The sequence below is a fragment of the Phacochoerus africanus genome, chromosome 8 (assembly GCF_016906955.1).
Source record: "Phacochoerus africanus isolate WHEZ1 chromosome 8, ROS_Pafr_v1, whole genome shotgun sequence".
Lineage (NCBI taxonomy): Eukaryota > Metazoa > Chordata > Mammalia > Artiodactyla > Suidae > Phacochoerus > Phacochoerus africanus.
In genome coordinates, this window is record NC_062551.1 from 91,196,611 (window position 1) to 91,222,485 (window position 25,875).

General features: G+C 40.5%; 1 protein-coding gene across 8 annotated transcripts in view; it reads left to right on the forward strand.

The window, feature by feature from the left end:
• Positions 1–18,674, forward strand: part of ZMYM4 (zinc finger MYM-type containing 4) — a 165,590-nt gene extending 146,916 nt beyond the window's left edge. For 7 of the 8 annotated variants that reach the window (XM_047793299.1, XM_047793298.1, XM_047793300.1 and 4 more), the window contains 4 exons: positions 1,167–1,278; positions 2,981–3,229; positions 15,406–15,535; positions 16,684–18,674. In XM_047793299.1, the coding sequence (XP_047649255.1) occupies positions 1,167–1,278; positions 2,981–3,229; positions 15,406–15,535; positions 16,684–16,891 (699 nt within the window). In that variant the 3' untranslated portion in view covers positions 16,892–18,674. Of the gene's footprint in view, positions 1–1,166; positions 1,279–2,980; positions 3,251–15,405; positions 15,536–16,683 lie in introns of those variants that run through there. The other variant, XM_047793301.1, reaches the window with a different exon arrangement.
• Positions 18,675–25,875: the final 7,201 nt, after the last annotated feature.

Here is a 25,875-nt window from a genome sequence, read left to right on the forward strand (position 1 = left end):
TGGGAACCTCCATATGTCATGAGTGTGGCCCTAGAAAATACGAAAAAACAAAAAACAGAGCACATTGAAATGATGTATAATTGTTATTAGCCAGCATAAATTTAAGTTGAAATAAAAATTTTCTTCAAGTCATACATAGACCAAAAAGTAGGAAACCAAAGTAGCCGTTAGATATATGTTAAAAATACCAGATCTTAAAATCAAAAGATTTTTAACATGTAATCATGCTACTTTGTGTTCTGTAAATGCTCATTATATTTCTCTGATTTCATCTGACCTAGCCTGCACCCTCAGAATATTTTTTAATAGTAATCTACCCAGGTTGTTGCTTTCCTTCCTGTGATATGATTCTTGGTGGTTATAATTAACATACTTTTATGTCCTATAATTAGACTTGAACTTTTTGAAGGCTGGGTTGTGAGTCAGAGCATTGAGAACTGTGGTTAGATGCCTCCAAATAAATAGTTTTAAAATTTAGGTATCTTCAGGTCACCTAACAGTAGCTAACTGCATTATTTCAGGAAGTCATCTTATAACTAGGCTAAAAAGTAAGCACATCTCAGACACTGAGAATTAGAAAAATGATTTGGCAAGTATGAATTAGAACCAATTTTTGGTATAGTAGTTTTATTAATTGTTTAAAAGGTACTTATATCAGGAGTTCCCATCATGGTTCAGCGGTTAACGAATCTGACTAGCATTCATGAGGACGCAGGTTCTATCCCTAGTCTTGCTCAGTGGGTTAAGGATCTGGTGTTGCCGTGAGCTGTGGTGTAGGTCACAGACAAGGCTCAGATCCTGTATTGCTGTGGCTCTAGCGTAGGCCAGCAGCTGCAGCTCTGATTTGATCCCTAGCCTGGGAACCTCCGTATGCTGTGGGTGTGGCCCTAAAAAAAAAAAGGTACTTATGTTATTTGTTATAATTATTTTTAATCAATGTTTTAAAAAGGAAATAGAAATCTTTATAAGCTCAGTGCTCAAGATAATGTTAATTCATGTGAAAAGGATCTTTAGCTTGAATCTTGGTATTTGAACAGTATTTGTAAAATGTTTCACACTATTGTAAGGACATAAACTAAGGGTAAACTCTATTCCTTATAATAATCTTTTAAAATTTGTATTTTCTTTATATCAACCATATATGTTTCAATTTTTTTCTCTCGTAGTACCTGTTTGAAAATGGTAGAATAGATAACATTTTTACTGAGCCCTATTCCAGATTTATGATTGAACTTACCAAACTCTTGAAAATATGGGAACCTACAATACTTCCTAATGGTAGGATGATTATTTTATATTTTGTCTTTTCATGATATGCCTTAAGTTCCTTAAGTTTTATGATTACCTTTTTATTAATCGCTCATTTTATGTCTCTTGATTTATAACGTATTTGGACTTTTGAGGAGAAAGTCTTTGGTTTATTATTATTGATTTTAGTAAAGTTATAATTTTCATTTCGTATAAGATACAAACTGTTGAAAATTAAAAGAAAAACAACAACTGGAGGTTACATTTACTCTTTAGAAACCACTTTTGATCTGGCAAAGTTGTGTAGTGTACCAGTATCTGCCACATATCCTACTTCTAGATTCTATTTGTTAGCATGGACCTGTTTTGATATTTTATAAAAAGTATCCTGAACTGGTCAAAAGAGTTAAGCCTTGGAGTTCCTGTCATGGCGCAGCAGAAATGAATCCAACTAGGAGCTATGAGGTTGCAGGTTCAATCCCTGGCCTTGCTCAGTGGGTTAAGGATCCAGCGTTGCTGTGAGCTGTGGTGTAGGTTGCAGATAAGGCTCGGATCTGGCACGGCTGTGGCTGTAGTGTAAGCTGGCAGCTGTAGCTACAGTTAGACCCCCAGCCTAGGAAGCTCCAAATGCCATGGGTGCGGCCCTAAAAAGCAAAAAAAAAAAAAAAGAAAAGAATTAAAGTCTTCCTCTCAAAACGTCTTTGTATGTCTTTGGACAAGTCCCTGATTCACTCCTGGTCTCAGCCTCCTTGGCTATGAATAGAGAGGTTGAATGTGATGCCCAGAAATATGGGCTGTAGAGAAGCATTATGAGCAGTGTGATGGCTTGATGCATTTAACATTGAGAGAGGGGCCTAGGAACATAGAGTTGGAAATAATAAGTTCATGTTGATGAGTACTCTCCCAAGAACAGAATATAGAAGAAGCAGCAGTGAAGAGGACTGGGAAGATGATGTCATGAAAGACCAAGGGGTATCATGAGGAAGAGGGGTTTAAAGGGTCTGTTTATTTTAATTTTCTGACCTTTGCTTTTCAAGAAAAATCCAGTTAAGTTTCTATGAAGTAATCACTCTTAATATAAATTTAAAATAAGAGGATGTGGGAGAGAGAGAGAGCTTTCCCCCTTCTAATGATTTTAGCCAAATAAAACTGAACCAGTTAACAGTAAACATAATGATTTCAAACAGCAGTCTGCAAATTGCAGCCCATGGGCCAGATCTGGCCTGCTGCCTGTTTCTGTATAATACGTGAGTTCAACATTTTTTGCACTTCTGAGTAGTTGGAAAAAAATTCAAGAACATTATTTTGTGGCATGTGAAAATGACATGAAGTTCAAATTTGTTTCTGTAAGTGAATTTTATAAATAGCCACACCGGTTTATGAATTGCTTATAGTTCCTCATCTTCTACAACAACAAACTTGTTCAGAGTCCTTATGGCCCCCAGTGCTTAACATATTTATCATCTGGTTCTTCACAGAAAAAGTTTGCTACCCTCTGGTCTAAAATAACAGTAGATTAAAACTGTTTCAGGTGAGTCCTCATATTGCCTGCTTCACTGGAATCATCTGCCCTTTTCTTTGCAGTGCCTTTTCTGTTTTTCTATGAGGAAGAGGGAGAAAAAGAGTAACAACCAGTCTTTTCTCTAGTATTTTCCTGTCAGAGAATAAGAGAAGTTACTTATTCCCAGTTAGCAGGAGCTCAGTTCTGTTCCTCCCGCCCCCTTCTGTCCAGGTTACATGTTCTCTCGCATTGAAGAAGAGCATTTGTGGGAGTGCAAGCAACTGGGCGCTTACTCACCAATCGTCCTCTTGAACACCCTCCTTTTCTTCAATACCAAATACTTTCAACTAAAGAACGTTACTGAGCACTTGAAGCTTTCCTTTGCCCACGTGATGAGACGGACCAGGACTCTGAAGTACAGCACCAAGATGACATACCTAAGGTTCTTCCCACCTTTACAGAAGCAGGAGTCAGAACCAGGTGTGTGGTGGAGTTTTTAAGGTTTGTTTGTTCATTTCTTTATTTTTTAATTGAGTCTACTTGATGTATAACATTTAGTTTCAAATGTGCAACATAGTGACTTAAAATATATTATGAAATGAATACCACCATAAGTCTAATACTACCTGTGATCATACAAAGTTATTATAATATTATTGGCCATATTCCTTATGCTGTAGATTACTTCTTATGACTTACTTATTTTATGACTGGAAGTTTGCACCTCTTAATCTCTTCACCTATTTTGTCCAGTTCCCAACCCTCTTTCCTCTGGCAACCACCAATTTGCTCTCTGTAGCTGTGAGTCTGTTTCTGTTTTGTTTGTTCATTTGTTTTATTTTTTAGATTCTACGTATAGGTGAAATCATATGTTATTTGTCTTTCTCTCACTGACTTATTTCACTTAGCGTAACACTCTCTAGATCCATCCGTGTTATCACAAATGGCAAGATTTTATTTTTTTTTTATAGCTGAGTATATTAATGCATTCTACCAATGGATGCTTAGGTTGTGTCCATATTTTTGACTATTGTCAGTAATGCTGCAGTGTACAAAGGGGTGCATATATGTCTTTTTGAATTAGTGTTTTTGTTTTCTTTGGGTGAATACACAGGAGTGGAAAGGCTGGATCATACTGTAGTTCTATTTTTAATTTTGGGGGACCCTCCTTACTGTTTTCCACAGTGGCTACAAGGGTTGCCAAGGGTTCCCCTTTTTACACATCCTCACCCACACTTCCTATCTATCATCTCTTTCATGACAGTCATTCTGACAGGTTTGAGGTGATACCTTATTGTGGTTTTGACTTGCATTTCCATGATGATTGGTGGCATCTGTCCTTGTGTCTGTTGGCAATCTATATATGTCTTTTGGGGAAATACCTATTCAGATCCTCTGCCCATTCTTAAATTGCATCACTTGGTTATTTGATACTGAGTTTTAAGAAATCTTCATACATTTTGGATATTAACCCCTTACCAGATAGATAATTTGCAAATATCCTCTTCCATTCAGTAGGTTACCTTTTCATTTTGTTGATGGTTTTCTTTGCTGTGCAACATCTTTTTAGTTTGATATAGTTCCATTCATTTATTTTTGCTTTGGTTGTCTCTGCCTAAGCAGATATATCCTAAAAAATATTACAAAACTGATGTCCAAGTTTCCTGCCTGGGTTTTCTTAGGAGTTTTACGGTTTCAGGTCTTACAATTAAAGCTTTAATCCATCTTGAATTTAATTTTGTATATGGCATGAGAGTGGTTGAATTTCATTCTTTTGCATGTAGCTGTCCAGTTTTCCCAGCACCATTTATTGAAGAGGCTGTCTTTTCCTCATTGTATATTCTTGCCTCCTTTGTTGCAGATTAATTGACCATGTAAGTATGGGTTTATGTCTGGCCTCTCTGTTCTGTTCCATTGATCTATGTGTCTGTTTTTGTGCCATTGCTGTACTGTTTTGATTTCTATAGCTTTGTGTTAATATGGTTGACCTTTAAACAATACATAGGTTGGGGCACCAACCCTACTTACAGTAAAAAATTTGCATATATCTTTACAGTCAGCCCTCCTGATCCTTATTTCCACATCTGCAGATTCAAACAGCCATGTATTCAATAGTACTATGGTACCTATTTATTGAACTAAATCAGCAAATAAGTGGATCCAGTTAGTTCAAACTTGTGTTGTCCAGGAGTGAACTGTAGTTTGAAGTCAGGGAGTATGATAGCTCCAGTTTTCTTCTTTCTCAAGATTGCTTTGGCTATTTGGGGCCTTTTGTGTTTCCATATAAATTTAAAGATTATTTGCTCTATTTCTATAAAATATGCCACTGGTATTTTGATAGGGATTGCTTTGAATCTGTAGGTTATCTTGGTGTGGACATTTCAACACTATTCTTTCAGTGCACGAGCATGGTGTATCTTTCCATTTATTTGTATTGTCTTTGATTTCTTTCATCAGTGTCATAGAATACAGGTCTTCCACCTCTTTGGTTAAATTTGTTCTTAGGTATTTTCTTATTTTTGATGCAATTGTAAATATGATTGTTTTCTTAATTTCACTTTCTGATAGGTTGTTATTAGTGTATAGAAATGCAGATTATTTCTGCATATTAATTTTGTACTTTGTAAAATACATTTACTCAATTCATTTATTAATTCTAATAGTTTTTTGGTAGTGTCTTTAGAATTTTCTGTATATAGTATCATGTCATCTGCAAACAGGACAGTTTTACTTCTTCCTTTCCAATTTGAATTCTTTTTATTTCTTTTTCTTGTCAGATTAGCTAGGACTTCCAGTACACTGTTGAATAAAAGTGTCAAGAGTGGGCATCCTTGTTTTATTTCTGATCTTAGAGGAAATGGTTTCAGTTTTTCACTGTTGATTATGGTATTAGCTGTGGGTTTGTCATATATGCTTTTAAAAAAATTTTTTTTTGCTTTTTAGGGCTGCACCTATGGCATATGGGAAGTTCCCAGGCTAGCAGTCAAATGAGAGCTACAGCTGCTGGCTTGTGCCACAGCTGATGGCAACGCTGGATCCCCAACCCACTTAGGGATCAAACCTGCATCTTCCTGGATAACAATCAGATTAATTTCCATTGCACCACAATGAGAACTCTGATTTAGTCATTTATTATGTTGAGGTATGTTCCCTCTGTAGCCATTTTGTTGAGAGTTTCTATCATAAGTGGGTATTGAATTTTTTCGCAAGCTTTTATGGACCATATTGAGATGAAATTATGCTTTTTAGTCCTTTGTTTTCTTAATGTGTATCATGTTGTTCGATTTGTGAATATTGAACCATCCTTGTATCCCTGGGATAAATCCACTTGTTCATGGTGTATGCTCCTTTTAATGATTTATTGGATTCAGTTTGCTAATATTTTGTTGAGAATTTTTGCATCTGTGTTTATCAGTGATATTGGCCTGAAATTTGCTTTCTTTGTGTAGTATCTTTGTCTGGTTTTGGTAGCAGGGTGATACTGGCCTTGTAGAATGAATTTAGAGGAGTTCCTTAGTTGTCTATATTGTGGAATAGTTTGAGAAGGATAGGTATTAACTCTTCTTTAAGTGTTTGGTAAACTTCATCTGTAAGCCATCTGGTTCTGAACTTTTTGTTGTTGGGAGTGTTTTGATTACTGATTTAGTTTCATTACTGATAATTGATCTGTTGATGTTTTCTATTTCTTCTGACTTAGTCTTAAAAGGTAGTATGTGTCTAAGAATTTAGCCATTTCTTCTAGGTTGTCCAGTTTGTTGGCATATAATTATTCATAGTAATCTCTTACAGTTGTGTGTATTTCTGTGGTGTCAGTTGTAACTTCCATTTCATTTTTCATTTTATGTATTTGAACTCTTTTTTTCTTGATGAATCTGGCTAAAGGTTTGTCAATTTTGTTTATCTTTTCAAAGGACAGGCTTTTAGTTTCACAGATCTTTCCTGCTATTTTTTAGTCTCTGTTTCATTTATTCTACTTTGATCCTTTGTTATTTTCTTCCTTGTGCTAACTTCGGGTTTTGTTTGTTCTTCTTTTCTAACTCCTTTAGGTGTAAGTTTGGATTATTTGAGATTTTCCTTGTTTCCTACAGTGCTATAAATTTCTCTCTTAGAACTGCTTTTGATGCATCCCGTAGACTCTGTTTCAGAGTATTTTTTTGACTTCCACTTTGAGTTCTTCAGCAATCCATTATTTGGTAGCATGTTGTTAAGACTCCACGTTTGTGTATTTTCCATACTTTTTTCTTACAGTCTCATAGAGTTGTGGTCAGGAAAAGATGTTCAGTATAATTTCAGTTTTCTTTAACTTATTGAGACTCATTTTGTGGCCTAACGTGATCTATCCTGGAGAATGTTCCATGTGTACTTAAAAAGAATGTTATCCATTTTTGGGGTGGATGTACTATTTATTAAGTCCATCTGGTTTAATGTGTCATTTAAGGCCAGTGTTTATTGCTTTTGTGTCTGGATGATCTGCATTGATGTAAGTGGAGTGTGAAGTCCTCTGCTATGATTATGTTATTGTAACTTTCTCCTTTCATATCTGTTAATATTTGGTTTATATATTTAGGTGCTCCTGTGTTGGGTACATACATATATACAAGTGTTTCCTCTTATTATTGGGTTGATCCCTTTGTCATTATGCAGAGCCCTTCTTTATCTCTTTGTTTTAAAGTCTGTTTCATCTGCTCTAAGTATTGATATCCTAGCTTTTTTGTTTGTTTACATTTGCATGTAATATCTTTTTTTATCCTCTTACTTTCAGTCTGTGTGTGCCTTTACATCTGAAGTGAGTCTCTGGTAGGCAGCATATATATGGATCTTATTTTGGTAATCATTCAGCCAAATGAGTGTCTCTAGATTGCACATGTAAAGTAATTATTGGTAGGTGTATACTTATTAACATTTTGTTCATTGTTTTCTGGTTGTTTTTGTTGTTCTTATCTGTTTCTTTTTCTCTTGCTCTCTTCCCTTGTGGTTTGATAGCTGTTTTTAGTGTTACGCTTGTGTTCCTTTCTCTTTTTTGTGTGAGTACCTATTAACTGGTTATTGGTATGTGGTTACTAGAAGGTTCTTAAATAACAACTTGTGTATATAGCAGTCCATTTTAAGCTGATAGTTCCTTAATTTTGAGTGTGTCCTAGAAGCACTGCATTTTTTACTCTCCCACCTAACCTTTTATGCTTTTGACATCATATTGTACTTTAAAAAAATTTGTGGGAGTTCTCATTGTGGTTCAGCAGGTTAAGGACCTGCCATCACTGTGAGGATGCAGGTTTGATTCCTGGCCTCTCTCAGTGGGTTAAGGATCTGAGGTTGTCATAAGCTGCAGCAAAGATCACAGATATGGCTTGGATCTAGTGTTGCTGTGGCTTTGCTGTGGCTGCAGGTCCAGTTCCATCCCTGTCATGGGAACTTCCGTATGCCACAGGTACGGGCGTAAAAAGGAAAAACAATTGTGTATTATTTACCTAATAAATGTAGATTATATCATTTTACCACTTTTGTATTTTAACCTCCATACTGGTACACAGGCAGTTGGTTCACTACCTTTACTCTGTGTTTGCCTTTACAGTCAGATTTTTTGTTCCATAATTTTCATATTTCTATTTATGGCCTTTTCTTTTATGTTTAAAAAAAGTCTTTTAGGAGTTCCTGTTGTGGCACAGTGGGTTTAGAATCCGACTACAGTGGCTCTGGTCACTGTGGAGGAGAAGGTTCAATCCCCGCCTAGTGCAGTAGGTCAAAGGTATCTAGCATTGCTGCAGCTGTGGCATAGGTCACACCTGTGGCTCAGATTTAATCCCTGACCCAGGAACTTCCATATGCCTTGGGTGTGGCCATAAATTTTTTTAAAAAAGAAGTCCCTTTAACATTTATTGTAAGGTCAGTTTAGTGGCGATGAACCACTTTAGCTTTTTGCGTCTGTGAAACATTATTTCTTCTTCAATTCTGCATGACAATCTTGCCAAATAGAGTATTCTTAGTTGCAGATTTTTCCTTTCAGTATTTTGAATATGTCATGCCACTCCCTTCTGGTTGAAAAGCCAGGAGTGTTTTTTGTTTGTTTGTTTTTGTTTAAGTTAACTTCTTATTTTTTGATCTTCCAGTGGGGTGATTTCCTTTACCCTTTCTTTTAGTTGCTGGTCCCATTCTTCTGCTTCCTTTGATCTGTGGTTGATTCCCTCTAGTGTAGTTTTCACTTTACTCATTGTATTCTTTATCTTAGATTGGTTCCTCTTTTTTGTATTTCCTATCTCTTTGCTGAAATTCTCACAGTGGTTCTCCATTCTTCTCCAGAGTAGTTTGGTTAGTATCTTGATCACCATTCTTTTTGAACTCTTTATCTGGTAGATGGACTATCTTTGTTTTGTTTTTGTTTTGTTGTGTTTTTTGAGGTTATTATCTTATTCTTTCATTTGGAACAGTTCCTTTGTCTCTTCAGTTTTCTTAGCTCTCTGTGTTTGTTTCTATGTATTAGATCAGCTACACCAACAAGTTTTTTGTTTTTTGTTTTTTTGTCTTTTCTAGGGCCACACCTGCGGCATATATATGGAGGTGCTCAGGCTAGAGGTTGAATCGGAGCTGTAGCAGCTGGCCTACCCCAGAGCCACAGCAACACGAGATCCAAGCCGCATCTGTGACCTACACCACAGCCCACGGCAACGCCAGATCCTCAACCCACCAAGGAGGCCAGGGATTTGAACTCGCAACCTCATGGTTCCTAGTCACATTCGCTAACCACTGTGCCACAATGGGAACTCCTACATTTCCAAGTTTTAAAGGGGTGATTTTATGTAAAAAGTATCCTCCGAGGGAGTTCCCGTCATTGTGGTGCAGCAGAAATGATTCTGACTAGTATCCATGAGGATGCAGGTTCGATCCCTGGCCTCGAGCAGTGGGTTGGGGATCTGGCATTGTCACAAGCTGTGGTGTAGGTCACAGATGCAGCTTGGATCTGGCACTGCTGTGGCTGTGGTGTAGGCTCCATTTTGATCCCTAGCCTGAGAACTTCCATATGTTGTGGGTGTGGCCCTAAAATGCAAAAAAATAACAAAGTATCCTATAAGGCTTAGTAGCATGGGTCCCCCTGGTCAGTAGAGCCAGCTGCTCTGGGGCTGTCACCTCTGTGGGCTGCGTGCACCTTCTTGTTGTGGCTTGGCTGTGATGGCTGTGTGTATGCTAGTATGCTGACTTAGCTGGCTATGGTGCTCAGTCTTGACTATTGCAGGCACTCTGGTATGTGAGGCCAGCTCCTAGGGTGGGAGCTGCTTTGGAGAAGCTCCCGTGCCATCTGAGAGAGCTTCCTGGGAGTGGTGGATTGGGGGGTTGCTTTGGAGGATGCCCACTGGACAGATCTGCAGGTGAACCGGATGAGATGGTGTCCAACAGCAGTCATAAATGGTGCCCGCAACCAGACCAGCTAGGTAGAAGGTGTGCAGAAATAACATGTTCGCCATTGTCTTTGTCACCATTGAAAATTCCAAGAGATCTCTTCCTTCCCTGTCCATACCCTAAAATCAGTTACTAAATCTTCTTCATGTGTGATTCAGGCACTTTTCAAACTGCTGCCAGTGCGGTGGGACTTGGAGCGGGAGTTTTTGCGTGCACCCTTTTAAGAGTAGAGTTTTGTTTCCTACCACCCTCTGGACATAAGCCTCATTGGTTTAAGAAGCATGGTATTATTGGGTCTTGTCTTTCTGGTGCTGGTCCCACCAGGCTGGGGAGTTCAGTGTGGTGTTTGAACCCTGTCTCCTCAGGAGGACCTCTGCAGCTGTCCTAGCTCCCCTACCTGTGTGTTGGTGCACCAGTGGCGTGGGTCCTGGCTAGGTACATCACCACCCCTTCTGCCCCTCTCACTGGGGATTTTCTTTTTTATCCTTGGTTGTGGAAAGTCTTTTCTGCCAGTCTTTCTTGAAGGTAGTTCCTCTATTTATCATTGTAGAGTTGGTGTGACCACGAAAGGAAACAAGTCCAGGATCTTCCTATTCTGCCATCTTATCCCTCTCTTAAAAGATGTCTTTTTTTTTTTTTTGTCTTTTGTCTTTTGTCCTTTTAGGGCGCACCCTCGGCATATGGAGGTTCCCAGGCTAGAGGTCTAATCAGAGCTGTAGCTGCCGGCCTACTCCAGATCCACAGCAACACAGAATCCAAGCTGCGTCTGTGACCTACACCACAGCTCATGGCAATACCAAATCCTTAACCCACTGAGTGAGGCCAGGGATCAAACCCTCAACCTCACGGTTCCTAGTCAGATTGTTTACGCTATGCCACAAGGAGAACTCCAGATAGACATTTTTGTTTTAAATGGCCACACCTGTGGCATACAGAAGATCCTGGGCTAGGGGTTGAATTGGAGTTGGATTTGCCAGCCTATGCCACAATAATACTGGATCTGAGCTGTATCTGTGACTGCTGCCACAAGTTGGCAGCAGTGCTGGATCCTTAACTCAGTGAGGCAGGCCAGGGATTGAACCCGCATCCTTATAGAGCCTATGTCAGTTTCTTAACCTGCTGGGCCACAATGGGATCTCCCAAATAGACACTTAGTACCAAAGAGTAATTGCAAAATTTAGACATGATAGAGTATAGCTTTATTTTAGCATTTGAATGCTTCTCTTTATTGTCAGGGCCAGGTTAAAGGCTTGACTAAAAATTAGAGAAATTATTTGCCTCAGTATGCTTTCATTGGCTTTTAGACATTCTGATTTAATTGGTCTAGGATATAGCCCAGATCATCTGCATTTTAAAATTTCTCAGGTCGGGAGTTCCCGTCGTGGCTCAGTGGTTAACGAATCCGACTAGGAACCATGAGGTTGTGGGTTCAATCCCTGGCCTCGCTCGGTGGGTTAAGGTTCTGGTGTTGCTGTGGGCTGTGGTGTAGGTTGCAGGCGCGGCTTGGATCCCATGTTGCTGTGGGTCTGGCGTAGGCCAGCAGCTGCAGCTCGGATTCAACCCCTAGCCTGGGAACTTCCATGTGCCGCAGGAGCAGCCCAAGAAATGGCAAAAAAGACAAAAATAAAATAAAATTTCTCAGGTTGGAGTTCCCATCATGGCACAGCAGAAACGAATCCTACCAGGAACCATGAGGTTGATGGTTCGACCCCTGACCTCACTCAGTGGGTTAAGGACCCAGCATTGCCGTGAGCTGTGGTGTAGGTCACAGATGTGGCTGGATCTGGAGTTGCTGTCGCTGTGGTGTAGGCTGGCAGCTGTAGTTCCGATCAGACCCATAGTCTAGGAACCTCCATGTGCCACCGGTGCGGCCCAAAAAGGACAAAAGACCAAAAAAAAAAAAAAAAAAGGCAACAAAAAAAATAAAATTTCTCAGGGAATTTAAATAGAGGTCCAGGAGTTCCCATCGTGGCGCATTGGTTAACGAATGTGAGTAGGAACCATGAGGTTGCGGGTTCAGTCCCTGCCCTTGCTCAGCGGGTTAACAATCCAGCGTTGCCGTGAGCTGTGGTGTAGGTCACAGACGTGGCTCAGATTCCGAGTTGCTGTGGCTCTTTCGTAGGCTGGCAGCTACAGCTCCGATTAGACCCCGCCTGGGAACCTCCATATGCCGCAGGAGCGGCCCTAGAAAAGTCAAAAAGACTAAATAAATAAATGACCAAGTTCGAGAATCACTGATACAGAGGCAATAGATGGGCCAACTAGTTAAAAGGAACCCGCTTAATTTTTAAGTCTGTTTCTAAATCTTTTTTTTACCTGTGAGGAGAGCGCCTCTTTTTGATTTATTTTGCACCTCTGCTTAATCCTTAAATCTTCTATTTCTTTGCTCATTGCTCCTTGTAATTTATCAATCTTTGCCTCCAGTTTATTTCTAACATCTTAACTCACTTTACTGTCATCAGTCTAAAGTCTTTTTCATGTTGGTTAGTAATCTCCAGATAACTTAGCTGTTTTTCTGGGTTGAGTCATAATTCTCTGTCTTTTCATTTTGTATAGATTTTTGGTGTGGTCTCTTTCTTACAGAGAGTAGGGTTGTAGCCTCTCTTGCTTCTGGTGTCTGCTCTCCTTGAGGCTGAACTTGCTATGGGGGCTTGGAGCAGGCTTCCTGTGGGAGGGACTGGTGTCTGCCCACTGGTGTAGGTGGAGCTGATTCTTATCCCTCTGGTGGGTGGGGCTTTGTCTCTGGGTGTGATTAGAGGCCGCTGTGTGCCTGTTGGTGGGGAGGCTTTAGGCAGCCTGTATGCTGATGGGTGGGGCTGTGTTCCCACCTGGATTATTGTTTGGTCTGGGCTCCCCCTCCCCCAATGGGTGGGGCCACTTTGTCCACCTCTAGAGGAGCACACACTGATGAATATCCCCAAGACCTTTGTCTCCATTGTCCCTCCCCAACAATGAACCACAGTCACCCCTATTTTTCCAGGAGATCCTCCAAGAACTGCACCAGGTATGACTCAGATTCCTATGGAATTCCTTCTTTGCCTTGGGACCCAGTGCACATGAAAGTGTGTGTGCGCCTTTCAAGAGTGGAGGCTCCATTTCCTCCACGTCCTGTGGACACACCCTGCTGGTTCTCAATGCCAAATGCTCCGGGGGCCCCTCCTCCCGATGCCAGATCCCCAGGTGTGGGGACCTGACTTGGGGCTCAGAACTCTCACTCCTGTGGGCGAGCCTCTGCGATACAGTTACTTTTCTGTCTGTGGGCCGCCCACCCTCAGGTATGGGGTTGCTTATGTCACATAACCACCCCTTCTACTGTCTCAGTGTGGTCTCCTCTTTGTCTTCTGGAATAGAATATCTTTTTTGATAATTTGCAGTCTATTTGGTTGAAGGTTGTTCAGCAGTTGTTTGTAATTTTGTTGCTTTTATGAGAGAAGGTGAGCTCCAGTCCTTTTCACTCCATCATTTTAATCCCCCAGATTCATTGCAGTTTGACCTCTTTTTAGTTCAACATTGTCAAATTCTGAAGGAATTTATTTTTTTATTTTTTATCTTTTTTGGTCTTTTTGCCTTTTCTAGGGCCGCACCCACGGCATATGGAGGTTCCCAAGCTAGGGTCGAATCAGAGCTATAGCCCTTGGCCTACACCAGAGCCACAGCAACACGGGATCCGAGCCATGTCTGCAACCTACACCACAGCTCACAGCAACACCAGGTCCTTAACCCACTGAGCAAGGCCAGGGATCGAACTGGCAACCTCATGGCTCCTAATCGGATTCGTTAACTATTGAGCCATGACGGGAACTCCAATTCTGAAGGAATTTAAACCTCACCTAGAGTGTACTGTTTAGGTAGTTACCTCCTTGGGATAAGAATAAAATATATATTTTGGGTTTATTTGTTTTTGCTTTTTAGGCCTGTTCTCGAAGTATATGGAGGTTCCTGGGCTAGGGGTTGAATTGGAGCTGAAGCCGCCAGCCTATGCCACAGCCACAGCAGCGCAAGATCTGAGCCCCGTCTGCAACCTACACCACAGCTCACGGCAACGTGGGATCCTTACCCCACTGAGCGAGGTCAGGGATTGAATCTGCAACCTCATGGTTCATAGTTGGATTCGTTTCCACTGCACCACATCTGGAACTCCTTTTTTTTTTTTTTTTTTTTTTGTGAACTATGTATTTTGAATGTGACAGTTTTTAATTACTGAAACTAAAATCTGTAAGGAATAATTGTGCTTTTCGTCTCTGTGTTAACTTTTTCTCATTGCTCCTTTGGTTTAGAAAATATTAAGGTTATCTTTTTTCACCACACATCTATGTCCACTTGGTTTCATTTATATATTGCCCAGTTTGTGCTCTTAATTCATATTACTTCTGGGAGGTGGAGGCAATGAGGTAATAACATTTCCCTGTTTTCTGATTAAGTGCTTGAAAAGATTGGTAATAATTTTAGCTTCTTTACTGAATGAGTAGCTAGCAAATTCTATTTAGGTAGCCTCTAGATGGAAAACTGGGTGAATTTGTTTAAGTTATAAGTAATACACGAAGCTGGGGAAAGAAAGTTTTGGATGAGTTGTTAAAAGCAGCTATAGGCAAAGAAGAAAACTTCTCCCTCAGGTTCTCAGTAACTCTTCTCTTGAAGACTGAATGGAGAGGTGGGACGGAAACAGGCCACTTTCCATGTCTTCACCCTGGTAACCCTTGGCCTCTACAAAATTCTGTTGGTAAAAAAGGGTTTGCTGTTTCCTTATCAAATGGTCAACTTTATCAAGGATTTATTTTCCAAAGACTTCATTTCTCATACTATGACAAATGAAAGAAACTTAAACAAATGCCCAGTGGACACTGGTGCCCCACAGGAAAAATATTTTCAGATGAAGAGGTGACGACGTGTGTCTTGTGTGCTTCTGTAGGAGGAGAGCACACGGACCCTTTTCCCCTGCTTATCTTGCTATGGGTTAGGAAATGCCTCATAAAAATCTCTTAACAAACTCAGTCTCACAGTTGAGACCTTCTCTTAAGCATCAGGCTTTTTATCATGCTGCTTCCACTTTGATGAGGAGGGAATCATAGATTTTATAGGGCAGGGACTTTGTTTCATTAACCTAGCACTAGTCTAGTGCCTCTATGGGTGCTCAGTAAGTGTTGAATGAGTGAAAGGTGAAAGGAAAAGGAATGACAGTTCCTACTAGAAGCCGGTAAAGCTCATTGGTCTTAAGATGTAAAGAAAGACTTAACAATATTTTGATTATTATTTCCTGTGTCAAGATAAACTAACTCTTGGCAAGAGGAAACGAAATGAAGATGACGAGATTCCAGTGGGTGTGGAGATGGCAGAGAATACTGACAACCCCCTAAGATGCCCAGTCCGACTTTATGAGTTTTATCTCTCAAAATGGTAAGTGATTTTCCTCTGAACTGGATAATAACACACTTCAAAGAGTAGTAAAACAGTTTGGATTTCAGATGCTTAAATGTAAATGTTAGCTAGAAAGGTCTGTGACTTTAAATAATGATTTACAGCTAATTTCGTATATTTCCCAACTCATATCTGCCTGGATTTTGAAACAAACTGCTTTATCTTTGTAATGTTTTTTAATTCAAAAATCTCTTCAAAAGCAAGAATCATTGCCATTGTTTGCTTTCTCCAGTTGTTGCTCAACTATATCTAGTTGAGTGATACCTAAACTGCTGTGAATTTATTTATAAGAAAGATAAGGGAGAGGTTGTGTTACCAAACCTATAAATAGGAAAACAATTTAAAGAATTGAAATTTTTTGAGTGGTGTTTTTCTTACAGAAACTTTTTGATTTTAGAGTTAAAGAGTTGTAAGATCCACGCTAAAGCACTTTCTCAAATATGACTGGGCTTGGGTTTTTTTGTATTTTTGTTGTTGTTTGTATTTTTAGGGCCGCACCCGAGGCACATGGAGGTTCCCAGGCTAGGGGTCCAATCAGAGCTATAGTTGCTGTCACAGCCACAGCAACTTGGGATCCGATGGGTGACTGCGACCTGCACCACAGCTCACCGCAGCACTGGATCCATAACCCACTGAGTTAGGCCAGGGATTGAACCCTCGTCCTCATGGATGCCAGTCGGGTTCATTAACCACTGAGCCACGATGGGAACTCCTGGGCTTGCTTTTTGATAGTGCGTATTGAGTGCTCTTGGGATTCATTCCAGATCTTGGGCGCTGAGGATATATTTGTCTCAGCGATAGTGTTACATGGGAGTTGAATTTTTTTTTGTACCTGATAAATCCTTCATAATCCTGTTGTGAAGGATTTACACTTTTTTGTCTGCTGGCATCATACTCACTTCCAATCCAGTGTGATTCTTGAGTGTGGGAGAAAAAAATACGGAGTCACAGGTTGCTCCTGGAGAATAAATACTTATAAACTCACTTCTGTGGATGCTCTGTTTACAGTATTAGTCACAGTATGGAAAAGTTGAGAGCCATTGTATTTTAAGAGTAGTCACATATTTCCTGTACGCTCTGACCTGCAATTTTCCTTTTTTCTGTTCTTTTTGTTCCCCTGTGGATAGCTCCGAAAGTGTAAAGCAGAGGAATGACGTGTTTTACCTGCAGCCTGAGCGTTCCTGTGTTCCAAACAGCCCCATGTGGTACTCCACGTTTCCGATAGACCCTGGGACCCTGGACACCATGTTAACACGTATTCTCATGGTGAGGGAAGTACACGAAGAACTTGCCAAAGCCAAATCAGAAGACTCTGATGTTGAATTGTCAGATTAAAGTGGAAGTGCGGTTCCTATTTTCATATACGTTGGTATGCACCAAACTGTGAATGCATCCAGCTTTGGAAAACGATCTTTAAGTCCAAGTCCTCTCGACTTGATTATAAGATAATGGAAAACAGATGACTCGTGAACCACAGTGTGGATGTACAAATGAAAATTGAAGGAAAGAATATGAACTGAGAGATGTTGTTCTTTGGCAGTGACATAGTCCTTAGACATCTTCAGAATGACTAACCAATTTCTCTGAGTGGTGCATAATCTTATTTTGTTTGGGAATAACAAATTGTGGAATATTTTTAAGGAAACCTGTTGTATAAAACTCTACCATAGTAACCTTAGACCTTAGAGAGGTAGCTTTGGAGTGAAACCTTGGCTGCAGTAGGCTACTTGGGCAAGCTCTATGTGAAAGTCAGGGGAGAAATCAGTACCGAGCTAAGAGTGACATCAGCTGAGGACTGTGGGACCCAGACTTGAAGACCCAATAAAAATACTCAACTTTTTTTAAAAGGTAGAGAGTGAAGTGGTCTTGATTTTGATTTTCACTGCCAAGCCAATTCTGTGAAGGATAGAACCCTCTGGTGCTTTCGCCATGGGGTCCCTCACATTAGGGAAAAGGCCTTCACTGCTGTTGACGCAGCAATGTGTCCGTTTCACTTTCTGGGTCTAGCTTCTTAAGTGTGGGTCTGGATGTGGGTAAATTAAGTCAAAGGGGCTGAACCTGCAAGATGATTTTGCAGAAAGTCTATGGAGCCTGTCAGAGCCCAAGTGTCTTGAAATGTTTGTAGAAAACCCACTAAAATGCCCACTTCTCTGGGTGTCAGCCTTTATTGCTGCTGTTTCACAGCATGAGCTGTGGTACACAGAAATGGGGGTTCTCCTTTCGTTTTCATTTTATCCCCAAATGGCAGCTTTTCTCCCATTGTTTTATCTTCCTGTCTCCCAAATAATTCCTCTTATTTTGTCTTTTGTACCAGTTTCTGGAGGCCCTTGTCATTTCAAAAAGATGAATCTCTCTTTACTCTGGCAAACCTGTGGGTGATTCCACAAAGACACAGTGTTACTTAGGTATCAGAATTATGGTAGGAAAAAAGGTCCTAGTATATTCCTATATAAAGCATTTGGAAGATGACCTTGTTGCCCTAAGAAACTGAAAATAGGCTTCTTGGGTTAGGATACAAAGACATTGACTGTCTTGCATATCCAGTCTTCTTATAGCATTATTCCAAACTCTAGCTGTTTCAGTAGTTCTATGAGGATTGCAAGTCATAGGTGTGTTTGGCATATGGATCCATCTCCTTCATCTCTATTCTGTTTTTTCCTCACAGAATTTTGAATCAAAGCATTAATGATATTGGCTAATCACATAAATTCTTTAGCTGAGATTAATTTGACCCTGTAATAGAAATGAGAGAAGTCTAAAAAGCCTCTTAGAAATTTTAACCTTGGAAGACTTTTCATTATGTCCCATCTTTATAGATAGGTGTGGCAGGTGTTTTTTTTTTGTTTGTTTTTTTAATAAAGTCATTTAACTACAACAAAAATTTTAAGGTAGGCCTTTTGACATTGTGTACTTACAGTTCTGTCCCCTCTGCCTGTAACAAATTTTGTTTTTGTTACCACGAACTATGTGAAAGAAGTAAATCTGCCCCAATTCTGTATGATTAATTCCATCTGTGTTTGTCATTTCTGGCTGGAAAACTTACTTCCAAACTTTGTTTGATATGGAGGAAAAGCAATTGGATTGTCTGATAAGTCTGCCAATAAACTATCCAGCAACATCAGGTGTAATAGTACCCACTATACGAATTTTATGGTTTATATAAACACTAATATTTCCCCTTTTGTAGTTGTATGAAAAAAAATATTTGGCACAGTAGGTACATTGTTATAAAACACCAGAGAGGAAAAAAAAAATCCTGTATCTTCTGAGAACAGCCAAATACCCAGGTGAATGACTGTGTCAGGATTTCAATTGCATGTTAGTCCACAGACTTTGTCCAGATCCTAAATTAATTCATAAAAGAAAATCTTGATTAATTATTGGTCATTCCGCATAAGCATATAGCTGTTAATATGTGCATCAGGTTATTTGCTTTTAAAAATTTTATTGAAATTATGCAAAATTACATCCCCCCCCGGGGGGCGGAGAAAAATATCAAACAAGAAAAACATTAAATTAGCCATTCTGTTCTGTTTTTTTTTTTTTTTTTTTTTGAAACACTTTTGGGTTTTTCCCTTGCAGAAACCACAGAAATATTCCCTTGGAATAAAACAGTATATTTGTATTTGATGGGTGAATTATTCCTTTCTTTATGTTATGAAAGAACTTTTTTGACCCTATTGGTATGACCCAACAGATGGTATATTACAAAGAAAAAGAGCAGTTTTCAGAAAATAAATTATTTGGTTTTTACTCAGTCCAGTAAATATATTGTTTCATTGCAAAATCTTTTCAGTTGTCTTTTTTCCCCCATCAAAGACTTGTTTTGATTTTTAATGTTAATTATATTTAAAGTATCAAGTATTGTATATATTAGATTTCATGCAGACTTTTTTGAGATTTACAAAGTTTGCCTACTTCACCTTGAATTATTTTGAAATTGTGAGATTACAATAAAGAATACCGGAGTTCCTGTTGTGGCACAGTGGAAACGAATTTGACTAGGAACCGTGAGGTTTTGGGTTGGATCCCTGGCCTCGCTCAGTGGGTTAAGGATCTGGCGTTGCTGTGAGCCGTGGTGTAGGTCGCAGACGCGGGTGGAGCTCAGATCTTGCGTCGCTGTGGCTCTGGCGTAGGCCCGTGGCTACAGCTCCAATTAGACCCCTAGCCTGGGAACCTCCACATGCCTTGGGTGTGGCCCTAAAAAGGACAAAAGACCCCCCCCAAAAAAATACCCCTATATTTTGACTACTCAGTAGCTTTCTGGTAACCAGGCCATCTTGCCACTAGGTGTAAACATGTGACTAGGTTTTGACCAGTGGGATGGAAGCAAATGGTGTTAGTAATTACGAGGCCATATCTTTAAGAGGCAAGGGCTTGCCCTCTAATTCCAGCTTCCCAAGGTGAATGGTCACAGCAAACCACATTGCTGTGGTTTTGTCTGTGTGGGAAAGGGCAACGTACCAAGAGCATGTTAGGAATTCCCGTCATGGCTCAGTGGTTAACCAAGCTGACTAGTAACCATGAGGTGTGGCTCATGGGACAGCCACTTATCTCCTGAACTGCCTACTAGCTCAAAACCGTCACATAAACAAACCTTCATCTTACTGAAGTTGTTATTTGGTCTCCACTAAAGCAGCCAAACCAGTGCCGTAACTAAAAGACCTGCTATGCCCAGTATGCTGCTGCTGAATAGAGCACTGGAAGTTCTGATTCAGACTCTAAGGAAAAAAACAAGAATATCAATATTGGCAAGTGAGAAAACTCATTTTTACGTCATTATTTTCAGATGTTTATGAACATCTATGTTAAAAAGCCAAGAAAAACAATTATTTAAAAATAAGTTTAAGGTTGCTAACTAAAAAATAAGCTTATAAAATTTCAAGAATTTTTCCACAAGAACAATAGCTGATTAGATAGTGTACTTAAAAGGAAAAGATATTATTCATAGTAGTAATGCAGGCCATAGAGTACTTAGTTTTGTTTTTATGGTTTGGTTTGTTTTGTTTTTAGGGCTGCACCTGTGGCACATGGAGGTTCCCAGGCAAGGGGTCGAATCCAAGCTGTAGCTGCCAGCCTACACCACAACCACAGCAACACAGGATCTGAGCCTCGTCTGTGACCTACACCACAGCTCACGGCAACAACAGATCCTTAACCCACTGAGCAACACTAGGGATCGAACCTGCGTCCTCATGGATGTTAGATTCATTCCTGCTAAGCCATGACAGGAACTTCACTTTCTGTTTTTTTGCTTTTTTAAAAGTACTTAGTAATTAATAATTCCTGTCAATAAAAGATAACAAATGACAGGCTCAGAAGATACTTGTAATTTGTAAAACCATCAAAGGATGTACACATAGAATATATCAAAAACTGCTAAAATGTAAAGAAAACTGAAGAATAATGGATAGTTCATAGAAGAGCAAACCCAAAAGGGTAACAAATATGTAAAAAGATGTTCAAACTCATCAATAATCTTGGTTTTGTTTTTTTTTTTCCTTCATTTAGGGCCACACCCATGGCACATGGAAGTTCCCAGGCTAGGGGTTGAATCCGAGCTCTGCCTGCCAGCCTACACCAGAGCCACAGCAACGTGGGATTGGAGCCCTATCTGCGACCTACACCACAGCTCACGGCAACGCCAGATCCTTAACCCACTGAGCAAGACCAGGGATTGAACCTGCATCCTCATGGATACTAGTCAGATTCATTTCCACTGAGCCACAATGGAAGTTCCTGGGATATTTTTAAAGAGCTATCACTTTACATCTCGAAGACTGGATAAAATTAGAAAAATGGATAATGCCAAGTGGTGGTAGTGATGTAGGGATATAAAAACCCTTACATATTCTAAGAATAAATATCCATTCTGGAGAGCAATCTTAAACATCAAATTAAAGAAGTCTGAGGCGTTCTCGTCTTGGCACAGCAGAAACAAATCCACCTGGGAACCATGAGGTTGTGGGTTCGATGCCTGGCCTCAGTGGGTTAAAGATCTGGCGTTGCCGTGAGCTGTGGTGTAGGTCGCAGACACGCAATCTCATGGTTCCTAGTTGGATTCATCAACCACCGAGCCAGGACGGGAACTCCAGTCTATTCAAGTTTTTGATGTCAATTTGGAATTTTTATATTTCTCTGTAATTTTTTCAGTTTCATCCCTATTTTTCCTCTTCTGTTTCATTACTTTTTTTTTTTTTTTGCTATTTCTTGGGCCGCTCCCGCGGCATATGGAGGTTCCCAGGCCAGGGGTTGAATCGGAGCTGTAGCCACCGGCCTACGCCAGAGCCACAGCAACGCGGGATCCGAGCCGCGTCTGCAACCTACACCACAGCTCAGGGCAACGCCGGATCGTTAACCCACTGAGCAAGGGCAGGGACCGAACCCGCAACCTCGTGGTTCCTAGTCAGATTCGTTAACCACTGTGCCACGACAGGAACTCCTGTTTTATTACTTTTTAAAATCATTTTGCCCTAAATTGTTTTTTTAAAAAAGAATTCATGTTGAATCTTTTAAATTTTTACTCACTTACGTATATCTGTATATACTCATAGATTCCTATTCAGTAGGTTATAGTTCAATTTATTTTGATGCCCCAATTGTCCTGGGTTTGATTTTTTTTGTTTTTCTTTTTAGGGCCACACCCGAAGCATATTGAGGTTCCCAGGTTAGGAGTCGAATTGGAGCTGTAGCCTCCAGCCTACACCACAGCCACAGCAATACCAGATCCGAGCCGTATCTGTGACCTACACCACAGCTCACAGCAATGCTGGATCTTTAACCCACTTCATCTTCATGGATGCTAGTCAGGTTCATTAACCACTGAGCCACAATGGGAACTCCTATCCCAGGTTTGATTAATGCAAGCCTCTCTGGCTCGCTTTTATATTCTGACGTGTCCCCATCATTTTTTCAGTATTACTCAAAATCAGACATTCTGGCATTATTTTATACCCTCCCTGCCCCAGTCTTAGCCTCAGCCATGGAGCCTTAAAGCCTGAGCATTTGTCTTTTTTTTTTTTTTTTTTTTAATACCATTTCTTGGGCTGCTCCCTCGGCATATGGAGGTTCCCAGGGTAGGGGTCGAATCAGAGCCATGGCCACTGGCCTACGCCAGAGCCACAGCAACGCCAGATCCGAGCCGCATCTGTGACTTACACCACAGCTCACGGCAACACCGGATCCTTAACCCACTGAGCAAGGCCAGGGATCGAACCTGCAACCTCATGGATCCTAGTCAGAGTCATTAACTACTGAGCCACGACAGGAACTCCAAGCCTGAGTATTTGGTATGCTTGCTTCTACTAAGACAAAACTGTTCCTATGCCCTATCAGTGGATAGAATCCATCAATCCAAGGAGTTCCTGTTGTGGCTTCGAACCTGACTAGTATCCATGAGGATGCAAGTTTGATCCCTGGCCTCACTCAGTGGGTAAAGGCTCCGGGTTGCCCTGAGCTGTGGTGTAGATTGCAGACACAGCTCAGATTTGGTGTTGCTGTGGCTGTGGCGTAGGCCAGCAGCTGTAGCTCCAAGTTGACCCCTAGCCTGGGAACCTCCATATGCCACGGGTGTGGCCCTAAAAAGACAAATAAATAAATAACCCATAAGCAAATATAAACACATATTTATTATATAACTGTATTTGACTCTGTTGTCTGTTTTAACTGGCGAGTTCACATTCCAGTTCTTCCAGTTTGCATTCAATAACTTGGGGTTTTTAGCCTCTTCCCTTCCGTGTTCATAAATAAAAAGTGAAAAATCTATCTCCTATTATCCTCAATATATGTGCTTAATTCCTCAATCAGGTAACATGTTTGCACAGCGTAATCAATCTCCTTACTGTTTCAGCCACCCACTGTCTCACTCGCCCTATGGCTGGGCTGCCTCCCTGTGGCCCCCTTCACCAGCCAGCTTCCATGGGCTTCAGGCCCACCAATTACTCCTTGTGTGTGCATTTTCTTCTTCCAACACTGGCTCCATGCAAGGAGGGCAAGTGAAGATGGAAAAGAAGGGGTGAGTCTCCCTTTGGTTAAGTTTAAGATGCTTACATCATTTTTACTGTTCTTACAACTTATTTCTGCCATTGTTTCACAGTTTCTACTTACTGTAACTTGTGTTCCCCCTTGCTACTCACTGGAACCTTTTCATCGACCTATTTAAAAGTAATACATTTTCTCAGGCTAAGGGCTGAATTGGAGCCACAGCCATAGCCACATGGTATCTGAGCCGAGTCCTCGATCTACAGCACAGCTCTCGGCAACTGAGTGAGGCCAGGGATCGAGCCCACATCCTCATGTGTATTAGTCGGATTCACTTCCTCTGTACCACAAAAGGAACTCCTGAAAAAAATTCTGAAGCCTTGTATCACTGAGAATATTTTTATAACACTTTCCTGTTTAAATGAGTTTGTCTTGAGATAAACTGAGTTCAAAGTTCTTTTCTTTCAGCATTTTGAAAACATGATTCCTTTGTCTTTTTTCACTTAAGGATACTGCTAAGAAACGTGATGTGAATCCGATCCTGTTCCTTTTGTAATCGATCTGCTTCTTTCTGGGAGCTTTTAGAAGTTTTGATTTTCTTAGGTGGTCTCAAAATCTATTATTACTGTTTCTGGGTTGTATGTTTTCCTTACTCATCTTTGAGTCCCTTTAGCTTCCTTTAATTGTGGCCAGTCTATTCGCATTATTTCTTCAAATATTTCCTCTTTTTAGGCCTTCCATTTATTCAGATGTTAGCATTTCTACTCTACCGGTGGACTGCTGTGTGTGTGTGTGTGTGTGTGTCCATCTCTTCTGACTCCTCCCTGCTTTTTGGTAAAGACTCTTGAGGTGATGCTCCAGCTAACTGATTTTGACCTGTATCTGCTCCTCTATACTATTCATTATATTTTTCATACTTAATATTTTCACTTGGTTCTTATTCTTCATATTGCTAGTATTTACTTCCCTGTATATTTATTTTGCTTTCTTTTTAATTCTTCGTTGAGAGTGTATGTGTGAGACTCATGTGTTTTGTCTCTATGTAACAGAATCAGAATGAGAAGAGTGTCATAAAACGTAAGATGGCTCCAGCTTCATGAATTTGTAAGTAGGCTGAGGGCCATATAGAGTGTAAGAGGCACACAAGTCACTATAGCCCCACGTTTCAGAGGGAGAGCAATTCTAGGCTGCAATGCCCTGAAGCTTCAGGCAAAACTTCAGTTGCTGTAATGAGATGGTACTTTATCTGGTTTTGTTTGTTTGTTTGTTTGTTGTTGTTTTTTGTTTTTTTGGTCTTTTTAGGGCTGAACCTGCTGCATGTGGAGGTTCCCAGGCTAGGGATCGAATCAGAACTGCAGCCACCAGCCTATGCCACAGCCACAGCAACGCCAGATCCGAGCCGCATCTGCGAGCTATAGCACAGCTCAAGGCCACACTGGGTTCTCTCACTCGCTGAGTGAGGCCAGGGATCAAATCTGCATCCTCATGGGTGCTAGTGAGATTCATTTCCACTGGGCCATGATGGGAACTCCCTATTTTATCTGCTTTAATGATTTAATTTATTTAGCCAAATAATAAATGCCAAGGACAATCCTATGGCTCAGACGTTCCCATGATTCAGTTCCCCATTTTGGGCTCTACAGTTCAGACCAAGAACCCCAGTCTGACTCCAGGTGTGTAATGACATTGTTTTTCTTGAGGGCATTGGACCCCTTCAGAGATTCAGGGTGTGTGTAGTTACCTGCAGTTTACAAAAATAATGATTTTTATCCATGTAGTCTTATTTCCAATTGAATACTAAAATGCTATAGGCATTAGCAGCACAAATTTGAATTAAGCACTTTTTGCACTGGATATGTCCTGGCTCTTCCTTTAAGCATTTTTTTTTTTTTTTAACCACAGAAATGGGTGTTTGAAAATCTGTTCAGTTTTCTGGGCTACTAGATATAGTAACGGCTGAGATACCGCCTGTCAACAGTCAGGTGGGAAGTTCCCCCACACAGAGATCTAGGAGTTTCAGCTTGTTGCTGCTTCTTCCTCTCCAGGCCCTCAACGCCCAGACCACACACTGCAGGTAAACATACACCTGACGCTGGATCCCCAAGCAGGGTGCCCTGTCCTAAGGGAGGATCCGAATGAATGTCTGCTCTTCAGAGAAAGAAGAGAAAGCATGTGACCTAGAACTGTACGGCCCCTCCTGCAGCCCACATGGCTGTCACACAATCTTAACGCAAGCCATTACTTTAAAGAAAAATGCACTGGCTAACACAATGAAGCTTATTTCTCTCGTCACAGCCCACTGACCATTCTGGTAGAGCAGCTCTTCTACATGGTGGTTT